Raw genomic sequence first — 18,056 nt, forward strand, 5'->3', positions numbered from 1 at the left:
AATTTTCTACAATCCTATTTATTGATTCTTGATTTTACTTCTTGCACTTTAGGAGTCTTGTTGAGGAATTTGGTTTCTAAAGCTGACATGGTGGAGAGTTTGGCCCACTTTTTCTTCTGGTAGGTGCAGGGTCTTTGATCCAATTCCTAGGTTCTTGATCTACTTTGAACTGAATTTTGTGCAGGGTGAGACTTAGGAGTCTGATTTCATTTTGTGGCATATGGATTTCCAATTTTCCCAGCACCATTTGTTGAAGAGGCTATCTTTTCTTCAATGTATGTTTATGGCACCTTTGTCTAGAATGAGATAATTGTATTTATGTGGGCTTGTCTCTGTCTTCTAATTCTGTACCATTGGTCTTCATGTCTGTTTTTGTACCAATACCATGCTGTTTTTGTTACTACAGCTCTGTAGTATATGTAGTATATGTAGTCTGGTATTGTGATGCGTCCTACTTCACTTTTCCCACTGAGGATTGCTTTGGCTATTCTGGGCCTCTATTTTTCCAAATGAGTTTCTTGACTGCCTTTTCTACTTCTATGAAGAATGCCATCAGAACTTTAATAGAAATAGCATTAATCTGTATAGCACTTTTGGTAGTATAGCCATTTTGACAATATTAATTCTGCCTATCCAAGAACATAAGAGATTTTGTCCATCATCTAGGGTCTCTTCAATTTCTTTCTTTGAGTTCTGTAGTTTTCACTATAGAGGTTATTCACCTCTTAGATTGATTCTCAAATATTATATATTTTTGAGACTCTTGTGAATGGGATAATTAGTTTCCTAATTTCTCTTTCAGTTGATTCATCACTGATGTATAGAAACATAATTGATTTATTCAATTAGCTTTTCAATAATGTTGAATATATGATTAGTCAAGTCTCTTATTTTTCTTTTTTACATTTTCTTGTCTATTTTGCCTTTCATCTCTTCTGTGTGAACATTATTAGTTTCTTATATTTATTATCTTAACTCATTTGATGTCTGCTTATTGTTTTATGCTTCACTGGTATTTTAGTTTTTCTTTCTTTTTTCCTCTATAGAGTATGCCTCTTTTATTTGTATCTTCTACAGGGCTAGAGAAAATGTTCTTAAAAAATGAACTTATCATTTCAATTTAATTCTGCCTATCTAGGAACATAGGAGTTTTTGTCCATCTTCTAGGGTCTCTTCAATTTCTTTCTTTAGAGTTCTGTAGTGTTCATTGAGGAACATCTTCATTCAATCATTTTGATGATTTCAACTCCCTCTTGAGGAAGATGAAGATGTTTTTAATTTCTTTTGTAGTCTTTGTATAGAGCCCCATGTTATGGGTTCAGATTATCATTATTGATGCTTTTTTTTTTCATTAAACATTTGTCTTTCCAAAATCTTTTGCATTTACTTTTTCAACATTTTAAGATGAAAATTTTTAAACATACTGCAGAGTTGAAAGATTTATGTGAAAACCTACAGACCCATCACCTATATCTGCCAGTGTTGTACATACCTATATATTGGTCCAGCTATTAATCCATTTTATGTACATACCTGCACCTGTATGCATCTATTAATTCAACTTATTTTTATTTGAATCTAAAATTAATAGTTTTGCATTCAACTTTTACACAATACATATAGCAATTAATTTTACTTTAATAGTTTTCCATGGCATTGTAAACTGCCTTACTTTTTAATATCGAAATTTACCTATCCTTAAACTCTTACTCTTTATCTCTTGTTTCATAGGAGTGTCTTTCAGTATGTTTTAAAGGAAGTGTACACACAAGGTATTTTTTTCTGATCAGTAGTATTTTCCAGAATGTTATTTTTTGCTATTGCATATTTTTAGCCTTAATATTTTCTTAACTATAATCACTCTCTATTTATCCAGCAGACTTCCCTCATTTTTATTTTTCTTGCCTTTGAAATGAATTTCAAATTCTAAATGAAATCTTTTAAGAATATATGTATGGGAAGAAGATCCCCTATTTTCCAGTACATTTGTACAGATCAGGTGCTGCGAACTGCTTATTAAATTTTACTTTCTACAAATTTATGTATTGTAACTTTTTTCTTTTTGTTCTTTTCAAAATCTTTAAAAATGAGAGCCAAAGGAACATATACTAAATGAAATTACAAACATATTATTATGTGCTCTGTGACTTGCCATCTTAAAAGGCAAAATCCTAGAATACCTAGCATCTTAATGTGTATACTTTCAATCTAAATCTTTTTAGATTGTGTTTTACTCTTTCTTCCCCTTTTTATATTTTTGTTTCTACAGTTGACTCTGTCTTCTATGTATTTTAGACCTGGTGCCCCACAGTTTTATTCATTATTTACACTAGGCCTCCTTCCAAAAATAATTTGAATTTTTAGACAATAAAAATAACACAAATAACAGTAAATCATTAAAACAAAGGTAAGAGTTATGCAATAAAACACTAAGGGATAATTATGTGAAAATTTCAGAAAACACTGCTGATTATAATATAGCCCTGAGCTATCTGTAACAACTAGAAACAAAAAGATGACATTTTTACCATGTTCTCTTTATATAATAAATTATAACATACAAGTTAGAATGCTGATTCATCCACAGAGAAAATGTTTTCCTGTTTGTAAATACTGGGAAGAATTTTTCATATTGTTTTTTAAATAGGGGCTCAACATAAGAAACAATGTACTTGATCATTTCTACTCAAATGATGATAAAGTTCACATGTAGTTATCTTTCAACAAAAATCAAAAGCACAATATTAAATCATATAAAGATGGTTCTGGTGTGCCAGAATGACATACTATGGATTATGGTGCTGGGTATTGAACCTATGGCCTTGTGTATGCAAGGCAAGCACTCTACCAACTGAGCTATATCCCCAGCCCTCATGAAAACACTTTTAACAAAAAATTTTCACAAGTAGAGAGGATTCTGTATGAGGAAATTACATGAAAATATTAGTGTGTTTTTCCACTGATATTTACCAAAAATGAAAAGCTGAAACAGATTCCATTATTTCATTGCTTTAAATAAAGATCATCTATTGTCTAGAATTTAGCTGTTTTCTCTTAGAATGAAAGTATAGGCATTCAGTCCTTTTTTAGTTGCTTATTTTCTTATGAGTCTTTTCTACTTTGCTGTAGCACAGGCTTAAAAATATTTGAATAGGTTACTAGTTTCTCATTAAATTTATGATTATAAATGAGCTCCAGATGCTGCCTATAGGCTGATTAACTGTTCTAGTAAAGTTGATTTCCAAGTTGATTTTCTGCAGACTATGTTACTTAATCTTGTGGAAAGTAATCACATTTTTAAAAGAAAAAGCCCTGTGGTGACCCAATGTTGACAGTCCCTTATATTGTGAATTTAGTGCTGACTGGTAAGGTATGGATCTGTGGTTCAGTATGTCTGGTCCTCAAGGTAGTTGTATGGATTACTCCTTCCATCAGCATTTGGCTATTTGAGCTGCTGTGAAACTTTGGTACATGGTGCTGAACTATCATTTGACTTTTCACATGACAAGAATACTTCATTTACCCTTAAGTCCACCTCTGCTCTTTTCTCATTAGTCTACAGTGATTTAATTGAAACTTGTTTTTTGGTTATAAAATAGTCGTTATTGGGATTCAGAATATGTTGGTATTTATGAAAATGAACTAAAAATCTACAGAAATAATACTTTTAGTTCTGAATATGTATATCCTAACAAATAAAAAACAGCAATACACAAATTAGTCAAAAATTCAAAACTAACAAAAATACATTTTAGAAAATGTTGAAAATAAAAGGACAAAAATCCCTTAGAATTACACAATTCTAACACACACACACTTAGAGAATTAGGATTTTTAGTCTTCTTCTTTTTTTTTTTTTTTTTTTTTAATGCATGTAGACACCTTGTGAAATGTATCATTTCACATTCCTGCTTCCAGGCTGTAGTTGTTCCCATGTACCCTGTCTATGAATAAAAAACAACAGATATTTGTTCAGTCACTCTGTATGGTTAGAGTACTGTAAATCTTGCAAATCACATTTAGAGTACATTTGTTTAAGAAACCATAGTTGTATTATATCAGTGTACATATCTTTAATAATCCAGTGTCATAAAAATGGATGTATTTTAGAAGCATTCAGATTTATTTTAGAGTTACTAAGTTATCTAAGGTGTCTTAAATATTTATCTTTGACATTAAATAATGAAGTACTATCACCTATAAATCTATTTATCTGTTGAACCAGCATACATAATATTAAAGGTTTCAGAGTTTTGCCATATGTATTTATAGCCAAAGAAGATTTTACTGAAGCAGGAAATTACCTAAAAGGATGTGTCATCACTGGAATTTATTCTGAAGAAGATGTTTGGATACTGTAAGTTTATTGCTCTTCTAATTTTAGGGAGGAAGAAGCTATGCAATGGTTTATTGCTTGTCTTTACACTGCTGATCTAGGAAGATAGTTCAGAAAAAATTTATAATTTTTTTTTATAAATTTATAATTTCCCTTCTAGGAAATACTAGGCTATTAAGATTTAAATGTTTATATAGATATATATTTGTGTGTGTGTGTGTGTGTGTGTGTGTGTGTGTGTGTATCCATACCATAGCACCCACAGGGGTAATCTTAGATTCATACTTCATACTCATTTCCTCTTTGGGTTTGAATGCAGTTTGGATTCTTTGGAGGTGTCATAGTTTTTGAGAATTGTACTTCTCTAGCATTTGAGGGTTTTGTTTGTTTGTTTGTTTGTTTTGCTACTGAAGTATATGTTTTAAAAAATCACTTTTTAGTCACTTTAATTGCTTTGTCTGGAAGATGAGGCTCCTATGATAACCAAAATATTGTAGTTGCTTTTATGGTTTGCATATGAAGTATCCCCCAAAGATGTCTGTTAATGCAGGAATATTCAGATAAATGATTGGATTATGAGAGCAGAAACCTAAACAGTCAATACAGCTTGAATGGGTGGTAACTGCAGGCAGGTGTGATATGGCTAGAGGAGATTGGTCATTGGAGGCATGCCCTGGAAGTATTTATCTTCCCTGAGGTCCCTTTCCCCTTCTCTGTGTTTCCTGGCTACTGTAAGCCGAGTAGTACTCCTCCGCTATGCCCTTCCACGATGTCTCATTTGGGCCAAGAGCAACAGAGTTGGCTGACCATAGACTGAACCTCTGAAACCATGACTTAAAGTAAACTTTTTCTCTTCTAGGTATTTTGGTCACAGTGACAAAAGGCTAACGCAGTTGTTGTAGAAAGAAGGACTAGATTGCAAGTTTGGAGACTGTTTTTAATACAATGACATTCTACGTTAATGGTTCATTTTGGGGTACAAATAAACTAGTTTATAAACCCCAGCCTTTTGTCTTTCTTACCTTCTGACTATAATATTCCTAATTGTGATTTCTGAGCTTAAAACTTTCATCTTAAACATTGCTCTTGATGATGCTTTTGTTAGTTCTGTGAAATCAATAATTTTTGTATATACTGAACTAGGAAAATATGAGACCTATCCATCTGATAATGTATATCAATTGCTATTATTTATTGTCAATATGCATTTAATTATAGTCCATAGAATTAGTCTGGTGATTTACAGAGTGTTTTGTTTATAATTAGCTGGTCAACTAAGGTTCCTCTAAGTGATCTAAAGACTGGGCTCGCTAACCTCAATAATATTATATTGTCTCTACTTTGTTGTGGCATGAGTTTAGTTTTTATGTGTGTTACTACCTTATTAATAATTTCCCATTAAGCTTTTTACCTATTCACAAAACTTCCTTTTAGGTGTTGTTAGCGAAAATAGTGGGAGGATGGGTTTGGGCTATTGTGTCAGTGGAGAGAACACGCACTCCATTTGAGTTCCTTATTTTAATTCACTGTCTACTATTTATCACTCTGTGAATTTGTTTTTTTCCCCTTCTAAAATGGAGTGTTATGGGCTACTTTCTGGGGGATATTCTGAGGATTAAATGAAAACCTAACTAAGCTAGTACATTGCCTGGCAAATGGTAGGTTTCTCATAGGTGCCCATCTCCTTGGTAGTATGGTAAGCATTCCAAAGGGGCCACAAGCCTTTCAGTGCATTCTAAATCCTATGTAGTCATTTTCTTGATGAGTAAGTTGTGTGGGGGGAAAGAAAATCTATCTAAATTATTATCTGTTGCTTTCTATTAATTGAGTTTGTCAAGGATCCTGAACATATAGTTTCACATAGAAAACGAGTTTGGGAATTGAGTTAATTTTTTTCCTTGGAGGCAGGGCTTTTCACTTTCCGCTTCCTGCTGTAATTTGTTGGCCTAATTTTTCATGTTTTTGATGACCTGCTGTATTTTGATTGTGAATTTTAATACTACATTTCTGTATAGGTCAAATAAATATGCTGCAACTCTTCCAGCCCTGCTACTTGCCAGACACAAAGAAGGCAAAATTGAGAGCATTCCACTTGCTAATACCCATGTGCAGGACATAGTTCAAATAATAACAAATGCATCACTAGAAACATTTGTAAGTATATTTTATAATTAGGTTATTTAGGATAAAATCTAGACCAATTAAAGTTAGTATACAGTAGAACACAATTTTCCAGTTTGGGGTGGCAAAGGATACCATGTTTTGTGGGCTGAAGATTGATTGGGTGGCTTTGTTTTGTTCATTCATTATGCATACAGCTTTTCTAGTCCACTGCCCAAAGCTTACCTGTGTGGCTGAAGTCGGTTGAAGTCAAACTTGTTACAAAGTAAATGGATTCTAAAGAGTCAGACTGCCTGGTTCTAAATCCTTGCTTAAATCCTTACTGGCTCTATGGTACCCTCTCTGCTCCTAAGTTTCCATATGTATAAAATATAGATTATAGGTAGCACCTGCTGAAGAGCGTTATTGTGAGGACCAGTTAAGATGTATATAGTGCTTTATGGACAGTGCTTGGCCCATGGTAAATATTCAACAGATGTTAGTTACTATTTATATAATTTTAAAACAAACTGTCTTATTAAAGTCCTTTTCCAATGCTTTACTTTGTTTAATAGTGGATTCAAGGGCACAACAAATGTAACCTGCACTACTTGATTTCAGTTGTTTTGCATTTATGTTAAATATAGTTAGAATATTACATATTTATACTCCTACATTTTTAAAGTGGCACAAAGAACACCATTTAAATCAGATAAAATGTTGAATTACTAATTTTCCCATTATGATGTTTGTTTTCATTTAGATAATTGTCTTTAATAAATCTGTCACCAAAATTTTTTTCCCTTCTCTTCCTCCATCAAAGTTGCAGGTTATAATTAATTGAATCATTAAGTTAATATTTTCAGGGTGTAGTTTTCCAAATGATTTATAAAAATAGTAACATGCTTGTTTTTAATGACATGTGATTAAGTAAATACTTCCTTAACATATACATAGTATAGTAACTTTAGATTCTTTTTTTCTCAAAAACAAAAAATAATCAAAAAAATTAGAAAAAAACCATAATTTCTCTAAATTTGGGAACATATTTCTCCAAAGTTTAAAAAATTGCATGTCTTTTTATATTAAGTATATTTCAAAGAATGTAGACATGCATATTGATTTTAATATCTGTTTTCTGTTGTACTAATGTTCCATGATTCCTTTAACCAATTTTCTACTGACACTTAAGTTGTCCTCAAGACGTCTTGATCTTTTCACCTGACAGATATAGGAAACAGCAGTATCCATCACTGATCTTTCTTTTCACAAATTCATATTCCAGTTAGTTACCTTTCTGAAAACGGCCTAACCATGTCACTAATCTGACAAAAAGTCTTCTTGATATTCCCTGGAGTAAGAACTCACCAAGGTATGACCCATCTGGTCTCAGCCATGTTTGCCTCTTGCAGTCTTAAATCAGGGACCTTTCATTTCACTGATCCCAGTATTGTTTGCTTTAACACCTCTCTACCTATCCTCATGGTATTCCCTCCATCTGTGATCCCTGCTTAAGCGTGCACCTCACACTGTCACGAACTTATTCCTTATACAGCACCCAGCTCAAATATCACTTCCTAAAATCACTCACAAGCTCCCCTGCCTTGTTTTTTTAAGCTTGTTTAATTTTGAGCCCATAGGTTTCCTTATTGTCATTCATGAATAATATTTTCAAGGATCACAGTAGTTTTGATAATTAAGTGTCTCCTCTTAACTAATTAATTAGTTAATTAAACAAACTCTGCAGGCTGGGGTTGTGGCTCAGTGGTAGAGCACTTGCCTAACATGCATGAGGCACTGGGTTTGATCCTCAGCACCACATAAAAATAAAATAAAGATATTGTGTCCATCTAAAAACTAAAAAATGAATATTTAAAAAAATTAAACCAACTCTGGACTTGTAACTAATTTCCCTATTTCTGCTATCATTCAGCCAGGGGTCAGAAATATCCTTAGATATTAGTTATAAAAACTAGGCTAAGGTTACTGTCACATGACGTATAGTGGTAATTACTATGCTTACCATATACAGATGATCATCATCTCCAAATATAAGGCAAATCATCTGTGCATAAGAAAAAGCTGGCATTTTCATGTAATGCTGTAAGGGGGCAGAGTACCTCAACAGAGCTGGAAAGACCTGTGGGATACTTAGTTTCATTTCCCATTTTGAAGTCTAATGTAGGAGGAGATCTTTTAAGGTGGGTGATGGGAGTTGGAATTGGGAAGGAATAATGATGTAATGTTTTTGTGTTGGTGGACTCAGCAGAGATTTTTTTAAAAAATTTTTAGTTTTAATGTATCCTTAATAGTTGACTATATTGAATGTGTTTTAATACTTCAATAAATATATGTACCATGTGTAATGATTAAAAAAAATGTCTCCTCTTCTTTGAGGGCAGGGAAGTATCTCCTTTCTTTAAAGATTCAGCACCCAGCATAACATCTTGAACTCTGTAGTGCTCAATACATTTTGAGTTGAGCAGTGATGGCTGTATTGCCTAATGTTTCTGCTGGCTCAATAATATCTGTCAATATTTAGGAGGGGGATATAACTCCAGTGGAAGAGTAAAAGATGATACTTTACACAAGAAACCAAAAGAGAGGAATTTGGAGAAAAAAAGAGATCTAAGATTTAAGTCTTAAAAAAGGAAGGTCTAAGATTTTGAATATGAAATCGGAATGGAACAGAATAGAACAAAAATGAGAATTGGCAGAGAAAAGCCACTTTGAGAACTAAGTAGGGAAAAGTATATGCCAGAGTTTGATGTCTGAGGATGAACCATGTCTGAGATGAATCTCTGTACTCAGAGGTTGTTGGCACAATTAAAAATATAAAATTGTTGTAGATTCTTTTTGTGCTCCAATGGAATGGGAAGCTGATGAACAGGATGCCTGCCTTCTAGTTTCAGCTCCCTCCTACTTAACTCTGAGACTCAAGCAAAAGTTAGCCTCTGTGTGTATGTTTCCTCATCTGTCACCTGGGGCTTGTTTGTCTGATAGGGGATGATTTAATCTAGCTCACAGGTATAGCCAGATGATGAAATAATAGATGTGGATCTAAAAATGGAAAATGGTAGAAGACTTCACTATTTGTAAGTCATGGATATTTTTAATCCTAAATATATTAGCATTGTTATTGATCTAATTCTTTTAACAAACAACCTAGACAAATTGTCTTCTACAGATACTCTTAAAAGTAGTAGCTATTTTTCAAAATGTAACAATGGTAAAACACTTAGAATTCAAATTCCTTATTAAATTCCTTCTTTGAGTTACTTTAAACTCAAAAGGAATAAATTTGACTTTTGGATTTGTTTTAGCATATTTTATGCCCCCAAATTCACAGTCTTGGAAAATGTAAAATTTTATTAATTTTTAAGTAATCATAGCCAGGTGCATTAGTACACCCCTGTACTCCCAGATACTTGAAGCTGAGGCAAGAAGAGTGCAAGTTCAAAGCCAACCTAGATAACTTAGCAAGACCCTGTCTCAAAAATTAAAAGGAATTGAGCTGTACTCAATGGTAGAGGACTTATCTAGCATGTGCAAGGCCCTGGATTTGATCTCCAGTACCCCCCCAAAAGAGAAAAATAATAATAGACATTAAAGAAAAAGATTATATCTTTAAAACCCAGCTTATATATATTTTTAAATTCATTTATTTACTCTAATTTGTTATACATGACAACAGAATGTATTTCAATTCATAGTACACATATGGAGCATAATTTTTCATGTTTCTGGTCATTCCCAAAGTAGAGGCACACCATTCGTGTCTTCATACATGTATTTAGGGTAATGATGTCTATCTCATTCCACTATCTTTCCTACCCGCTCCATTTGCCCTATCTAAAGTTCCTCTATTCCTCCCATAATCCCCCCACTATTCCCATTATGCATAAGTATCCACATATCAGAGAAAACATTCAGCATTTGGTTTTTTCGGGATTGGCTTACTTCACTTAGCGTAATATTCTCCAACTCTATCCCCTTTACCTGCAAATGCCATGATTCTATTCTTTTTTCATGTTGAGTAATATTCCATTGTGTATATATACCACAGTTTCTGTATCGATTCATCTACTGAGGGCATCTAGGTTGGTTCCACAATTTACCTATTGTGAATTCTGCTGCTGTAAACATTGATGTGGCTATGTCACTGTAGTATGCCTTTTTTAAGTACTTTGGGTATAAACCAAGGAGTGGGATAGCTAGGTCAAATGGTGGTTCCATTCCAAGTTTTTCAAGGAATCTCCATACTGCTTTCCATATCAGTAACACCAATTTGCAGTCCCACCAGCAATATATGAATGTGCCTTTCTCCCCACATCCTTGCCAACACTTATTGTTGTTTGTATTCTTAATAGCTACCATTCTGACTAGAGTGAGATAAAATCTAAGTAGTTTTGATTTGCATTTGTCTAATTGCTAGAGATGTTGAACATTTTTTCATGTATTTGTTAATTGATTGTATATTATCTTCTGAGAATTGTCTGTTCAGTTCCTTGGCCCATTTACTGATTGGGTTGTTTGTTTTTTTAGCGTTAAGCTTTTTGAGTTCTTTATATATCGTAGAGATTAGTACTCATTCTAAATAGAGAAAAATTGAAAGCATTCCCTCTAAAAACTGGAACAAGGCAGAGATGCCCTCTTTCACCATGTCTATTTAACATAGTTCTTGAAACTCTAGCCAGAGCAATTAGACAGATGAAAGAAATTAAAGGGATTCTGATAGGAAAAGAAGAACTCAAACTATCACTATTTGTCAACAACATGATTGTATACCTGGAAGATCCAAAAACTTCCACCAGAAAACTTCTAGAACTAATAAATGAATTCAGCAAAGTAGCAGGATATAAAATCAACACCTATAAATCAAAGGCATTTCTGTACATCAGTGAGAAATCCTCTGAAAGAGAAACTAGGAAAACCACCCTGTTTACAATAGCCTTAAAAAAATACTTGGGAATCAACAAAAGAGGTGAAAGACCTCTACAATGAAAACTACAGAATGCTAAAGAAAGAAATTAAAGAAGACCTTAAAAGATTGAAAGATCTCCCTTGTTCTTGGATAAGCAGGATTAATATTGTCAAAATGACCGTACCACCAAAAGTGCTATACTGATTTAATATAATCCTAACCAAAATCCCAGTGACATTCCTCATAGAAATAGAAAATGCAGTCATGAAATTCTCTGGAGAAATAAGAGACCCAAAATAGCCAAAGTATCCTAAGCAAGAAGAGTGAAGCAGGTGACATCACTATACCAGACTTGAAACTATATACATACAGAGCAATAGTAACAAAAATGGCATGGTATTGGCACCAAAATAGATTTGTAGACCAATGCTTCAGAATAGAGGACACAGAGACAAACCCACGTAAATACAGTTATCTCATAGTAGACAAAGGCACCAAAAACATATATTGGAGAAAAGATAGCATCTTCATCAAATGGTGCTAGGAAAACTGGAAATCCATATGCAGCAAAATGAAATTAAGCCCCTCTCACTATGCACAAAACTCAACTCAATGTGCATCAAGGACCTAGGAATTAGACCAGAGACCCACCCTGTGCCTAATAGAAAATAAAGTAGGCCCAGATATTTATCATGTTGGATTAGGCTCCAACTTCCTTAGTAAGGCTCCTATAGTGCAAGAAATAAAATCAAGTATCAATAAATGGGAACTCTGGTTGTGGCTCAGTGGTAGAGTGCTCACCTAGTATGCACGAGGCCCTGGGTTTGATCCTCAGCACCACATAAAAATAAATAAATAAAATAAAGGTATTGTGTCCAACTACAATTAAAAAATAAATATCAAAAAAAGAATAAATAGGATGGATTCAAACTGAAAAGCTTCTTCTCAGCAAAAGAATCAGTGAAGTGAATAGAGAGCCTACAGAATGGGAGCAAATGATTACCAGCTTATATTTTTAATAAAAAATTTTGTTATATTTTTTCTCTGAGTTTGATTTTTTTATATGTATATTGACCAATCTAATCCCAGATTTTAGCATATGAAATTATTAAAAGTATTAAATTAACTTATTCTCAAAGTAATTTTATTTTGAATATAACTCATTAAGATGAGTTGAGATTGAATAAACTCTGGAGAGTCATAGTTATTAATGTGGCTCAATCTCTATTTAAGTGAAAATGTGTTTGAATTATATTTTATGAACTAAAATTGAGTGATTTGAATATTTTCTATTTTATGTATTATCATTCCCATGCTTTGGGTTTTTTTTTTTTTTTTGTTCTTCTCTTTTAACAGCCAGAAATAACTGTAGAAAATCTTCCCACTTATTTAAGACTTCAGAAACCATTACTTATTTTGTTCAGTGATGGCAGCATAAATCCTCAGTATAGAAAAGCAATATTGACACTAATGAAACAGAAACACTTGGATTCTCTTATTCCTTGCTGGTTAAATCTGTAAGTATATTTTCATTTTTTTATATGTAAGAGATAAAGTATAATTATTATATTTTCATAATGAAAAGGAACTCTATAACTTTGCCTTTGGAGTTAATATTAATGGGATCAAATATGTTGTCATGGTACTTTAGTAACTAACTTCCCATAGACAAGGTCCAGTTTGACCTGTTTCAAATTGAATTTTATTCTGTAGTGTGTGTGTGTGTGTGTGTGTGTGTGTGTGTGTGTATTCCTGGAGACTGAACCCAGAAGTGCTCTACCACTGAGCCTCATCCCCAACCCTTTTTAAATTTTAATTTTAGACAGGATATTGCTAAATTACTAAAATTAGCCTCAAACTTTTGATTGCCCTGCCTTAGCCTCTGGGAATACAGGCGTGTACCACCACTCTTGACTACAATAATTTTTTTAACATAATAATTTTTCTGATTTTAAAAGTAATTGTTGTCCATTGGAAAAAAATTGGCAAATACAAAAAAGTAAGCATTGTGATATTTTGTTCTGTTTTCTGTGTTTCTGTATTGTTATAGTCCAGCCATAATGTTATGGACAGATTTTAGTACACTCATCAGCAGTACTTCCTGGTACATTTGCTGGATGTATGGCTTGTGTTACTTGAAGTGTCTTATATCATAAGTGTTTATCATATATAACCCTTTAATTGTTGAACTGACATGTGATCAGGTACTTGGCTAAACTTTCAAAGGAGCCTATTGACTGTATCAAACCTAAGCTGACAAGCCTTCACAATATGTATGCTTGTTTTGAAAACTGTCATTGACTGCCTTTTTTCCTTGTAAGAGAAAGAAAGCACCTGTGTTAAAATTTAAAAAAAAAAAAATCTAATTATAATGCAATAGTCATAGACCTCTTAGATTTTAGAGTGTCTTTTTATAGAATAAATTTACTGGCATGATACTAATTAAAGTTTAATGTTCCATAACCTTATTTTCATTTTTTGTGATAGAACTATTAATTAATATTTTCAATTGTTCCTCTTGTAGGAAGAACACTCCTGTGGGGAGAGGAATTTTGCGGGCATATTTCAGCCCTCTGCCTCCTCTTCCTCTTCTTGTTTTGGTGAATCTGCATTCAGGTGGCCAAGTATTTTCATTTCCTTCCAATCAGTCTATAACTGAACAAAACCTTGTGTTATGGCTTAAAAAGTTAGAAGCAGGACTAGAAAATCATATCAGTAAGTTTTTCTATTTTGTTTAATACACTCAATTCTTCATTTTGTTCTGTTGATTTTTAAATTTCAATTGTAGCTAATGAATACTGGTATGTGTTGAATGGTGTTTATAAGTATCCTAAGTATTAATATGCTGATAGCATTGTCCATAGAACAGTCTGATTATGAGACCAAGGTGAAAAGCCTCAGTTGGGGACAGTGGACTTATCTACTAAGCAGTCAGCTCACCTATTAAATCTCTCTTTTCTCTTGAATTTTAATTCTTGGAGTCTATGTTGCTCCTATAGATTGCCAATATCTTCAAAAATGATTTTTGTAATTTATCCAACTTAAAAAAAATCCTTACCATGGAAGCACTGACCTACCCAAGCCTAAGTCCTTCTTGCTGCTTTTTTGAAGCTTAAAATTGTTGATTTCACAGATACTTCTGGTATAGCTTTTTCATATAAATGCCAGTTTTTTCTATAACTATGGGCAAAAATTTGTGGTTTTATATAAAAAGGACACTTTAAAATAGTACAGTATTATCATATAAAACTCTAGTTCTAAGTATTTTAAGAAGGTGTATCTTGAACTAACTATCTCTCAGTTTCTCCGTCCACATTTGTTGTTCTTGCTTTTGTTAATCAGGTGGGTCTACCCTTTTGGTTGTGGTGTACATGGCTTTTACACTGTAATAGGTAAATTACTTCATAGAAAATTACTGTTGGCATAAAAGTCATAGTCAGTATTTATTACGCATGTGCACTTTTCCCGGCATGATAACATTTCAGTGATTATCTGATTTAGTCTCCTTATAACCCCAGAGTTCTGGTTCTGGATATTGTCATTATACATTTTTTTTCCAGATTAAGAAAATAGAGGTTAGTAGTAACTTGTCAATGGTAATTGAACCAATAATTATCAGAGTAGGGATTCAAACCAAACAGGCTAACTTCATAGCTTCTACTGTTAATCAAATTGCCTAATGAATTGAATGCATAATTGTGCTTATTTTATTGAATCTTCAAGTAACCATATAATTAAAATCATCTGTGTAGTCATCAATATCTCCATAGATATTCTACCAAATCTATACACATAAATATCTGAGAAAAGCAGTTTGGCATAATGAAGTAATATTCTAGTAAATACCATTATTTTATATTTAACTTGGATAATTATAATAATAGCTAACAAAAATGCATTTTATTAATTATTTCATCTAACTATCACAAAAAGCCTGAGGTAGGTATTACCTACAAAAATCTGTCTGTTAAATGGAGAAAAGTTAATTTCTCTTATGTTATCAGCTTTAAGTAGTTTTCCTTTTCTAATGACCAATATTTTAAAATAATGTTAAGATTCACTTCCATGAAGCTCATCTGAAAGAAATAATCCAGTAATTGTCTACACATAGTATAGTCAACTCCATAGCAATTTTAAATTATTCCTATCTATAATTATTTTTGTAAAATACACTTTTCATGAAGTGTATGGAAAGGATCTTAATCAAAACCTGTAGGAACAGAATATCCTTTATCTTGTTTTGGTGAATCTGCATAAGATATAAGGCAACACTTATATCAATACAATAATAATATCTATATATGTTCCAAATGTTTTTCTGGAATGACTCATGAGAAATAGTTACGATATTTGGAGATTGAGATTGGAGTTAGGAGGGAAGTAGGAGACTTCATTGTAGTTTGAATCTGTGTGTACATAATCTTATTACATATATTGCTATTTTTGAAACCCCAACAAGGATTAATTAGCAGTAAGATTATGAACCTTTTTTCCCCATTAACGTTTATCGCTATATAGAAAATAATGGCTTGTAAATATAATGTAAAATAAGACATTAGCAAGTGATAAATATATCAAATTTCCTAATCACAATGGTATTAGAAATACCAAGCTAAGTAAACTAATAAAGCCTTCATGCCTACAAATATATTTTTTTCATATTTTTCTAGTATATTCATGTGATGATTTTATAGATGATTTTATAGTTAGTCATTAACCCTTGGCTGTGTCTTTCTTCCAGCAATTTTATCTGCTCAGGAATGGAAACCCCCTCTTCCAGCTTATGATTTTCTAAGTATGATGGATGCTGCAACAGCTCCACATCCCTCTAGGAAAGAGCCTGAGTGTACGAAAGAAACAGATGTGCCAGAGAATGACAAGGAACAGCACGAAGACAAGTCCGCCATCAGAAAAGAGCCCATTGAAACACTGAGAATAAAGCACTGGAATAAAAGTAACTGGTTTAAAGAAACAGAGAAATCCCTTAAGCATGATAAAGAGTTATGATGCTCAAAAGTAAGCTAATTTGATAGGGCTGTCATTTCCAAAGTCTTTTTAGCTTCTTTGAGAGAATTGAGAATTTATTTAATTAAGGAATGATACTAAATCATGTCAAATAGACCAGTGCCATCTAGTAGAATTTTAATGCAAGCCACACGTAAAATTTTCTAGTAGCTACATTTTATATATGTATATATTATTTTTTAGTTATATATGGACACAATATCTTTATTTTGTTTATTTATTTTTATGTGGTGCTGAGGATCAAACCCAGTGCCTCACATGTGCAAGGTAAGTGCTCTGCCACTGAGCCACAACTCCCACCCTAGTAGTTATACTTTTTAAAAACTAAAATTGTTTTAAAAATGTCTTTCACCCAGTAAGAATACCTAAAATAGCTCAATTAATATAAAAATCATTGATAGATTTACTTTTTTTTCTTTTTTAACCAAGTTTTCAGAATGCAGCATGTATTTTACACTTAACTGCTATTTCACTATGGAGTAGCCTGTGTTTCAGGTGCTCATTAGCCACATGTGGTGGGTGACTATTATATTGAACAGCTCAGTATTGGACAAAACCTAGTATAAGCAATTTAACTTAGTTTTACCCATGGTATATTTTGGGATTAAAATTAAAATGCGACACTAGTTTAATCACAGCTCCTCCGTGGAGTGATATATCATGTTGTTAAAATCAGTGTTTCTCAACCAGGATACTTTCCCACCTCAGGGGACATTTGGCAATGGCTAGAGACAATTTTGAAGTCATACTTAGGGATGGTACTGGCATGTAGCGGGTAGAGATCAGGAATGCTGTTTAATATCCTACATTGGGCAGCACCCCCCTCAAACAATTATCCTGCCCCAAATGTCAGTAGTATCAGGGATGAATAACTAACTAACCTATGGCAGAATGGACTCCCACATTTTCTGAATCCTCTCAATTATGTTTAAAAAAAATGTGGATATTAAAGATAAGTATTAGGTGGTCTTAATTGTTATCTAGATACATCCTTATAAATTTATTTTTATTTTTTCATAAAGTAATAAGGTAAACTCACAAAAGACTCAAAATTGTGTGTGTGTGTATGTGTGTGTGTGTGTATGTATTTAGCACTATAAGCTACAGATATAAGTTTTCTGGAATTCAACATATTGTTATCTCCTCACAAAAGGAGAAGCTCCCTATCTGAGCCATGTCTGAAATCTACTACCCTTGGACAAATCAGTTGATCTCCCTGGGCCATAGAGCCTTGTCTTTATAATGAGAGGGCAGGATTGGCCAAAAAACTATTTTTTCCTTTCACATCACTTACTGTTGGGCTGATTGTTTGCAGCAGCTGTCTCGTTGCTCTCCATTTTGCAAGACATTGGTTGAAAACCTCCAACCTGGTGACCTACTGTATTTAGAGTATCTCATTTTAAAGATTTTCTCCATGTGTGGCATGCTCAGAACAACTGAATAATTGGAATTTTACAGTTAAATTTTAATAAATCTGTATCTTTCACTGTACTATTTGCCATTTTCAGCAACCCCTTAGTTTACTTCCTATAGCATGGGGTGCCTTACTAGTTTGGTTTCATTCTTATATACTTTTCTAATGTGGGAGATGTCAAGAGTGAACTCCAATATTGTTTTTAGTAATTAAACATCATTCTTCATTTAAAAATGCTAATTATCTATAAGCACATA

General features: G+C 33.0%; 1 protein-coding gene across 10 annotated transcripts in view; it reads left to right on the forward strand.

Annotated features, from left to right (window-relative positions):
• Txndc16 (thioredoxin domain containing 16) overlaps nucleotides 1–17,358 on the forward strand; it is an 89,484-nt gene extending 72,126 nt beyond the window's left edge. For 9 of the 10 annotated variants that reach the window (XM_058584653.1, XM_046461484.2, XM_046461487.2 and 6 more), the window contains 5 exons: nucleotides 4,273–4,357; nucleotides 6,352–6,490; nucleotides 12,717–12,877; nucleotides 13,885–14,075; nucleotides 16,102–17,358. In XM_058584653.1, coding sequence (XP_058440636.1) covers nucleotides 4,273–4,357; nucleotides 6,352–6,490; nucleotides 12,717–12,877; nucleotides 13,885–14,075; nucleotides 16,102–16,367 — 842 coding nt within the window. In that variant the 3' untranslated portion in view covers nucleotides 16,368–17,358. Of the gene's footprint in view, nucleotides 1–4,272; nucleotides 4,358–6,351; nucleotides 6,491–8,468; nucleotides 9,666–12,716; nucleotides 12,878–13,884; nucleotides 14,076–16,101 lie in introns of those variants that run through there. The other variant, XM_058584656.1, reaches the window with a different exon arrangement.
• Nucleotides 17,359–18,056: the final 698 nt, after the last annotated feature.

This window comes from Marmota monax, unplaced genomic scaffold, assembly GCF_021218885.2.
Source record: "Marmota monax isolate L192 unplaced genomic scaffold, Marmota_monax_Labrador192_F-V1.1 WCK01_AAM20220418_F8-fsc00001, whole genome shotgun sequence".
In the NCBI taxonomy this organism is placed as follows: domain Eukaryota; kingdom Metazoa; phylum Chordata; class Mammalia; order Rodentia; family Sciuridae; genus Marmota; species Marmota monax.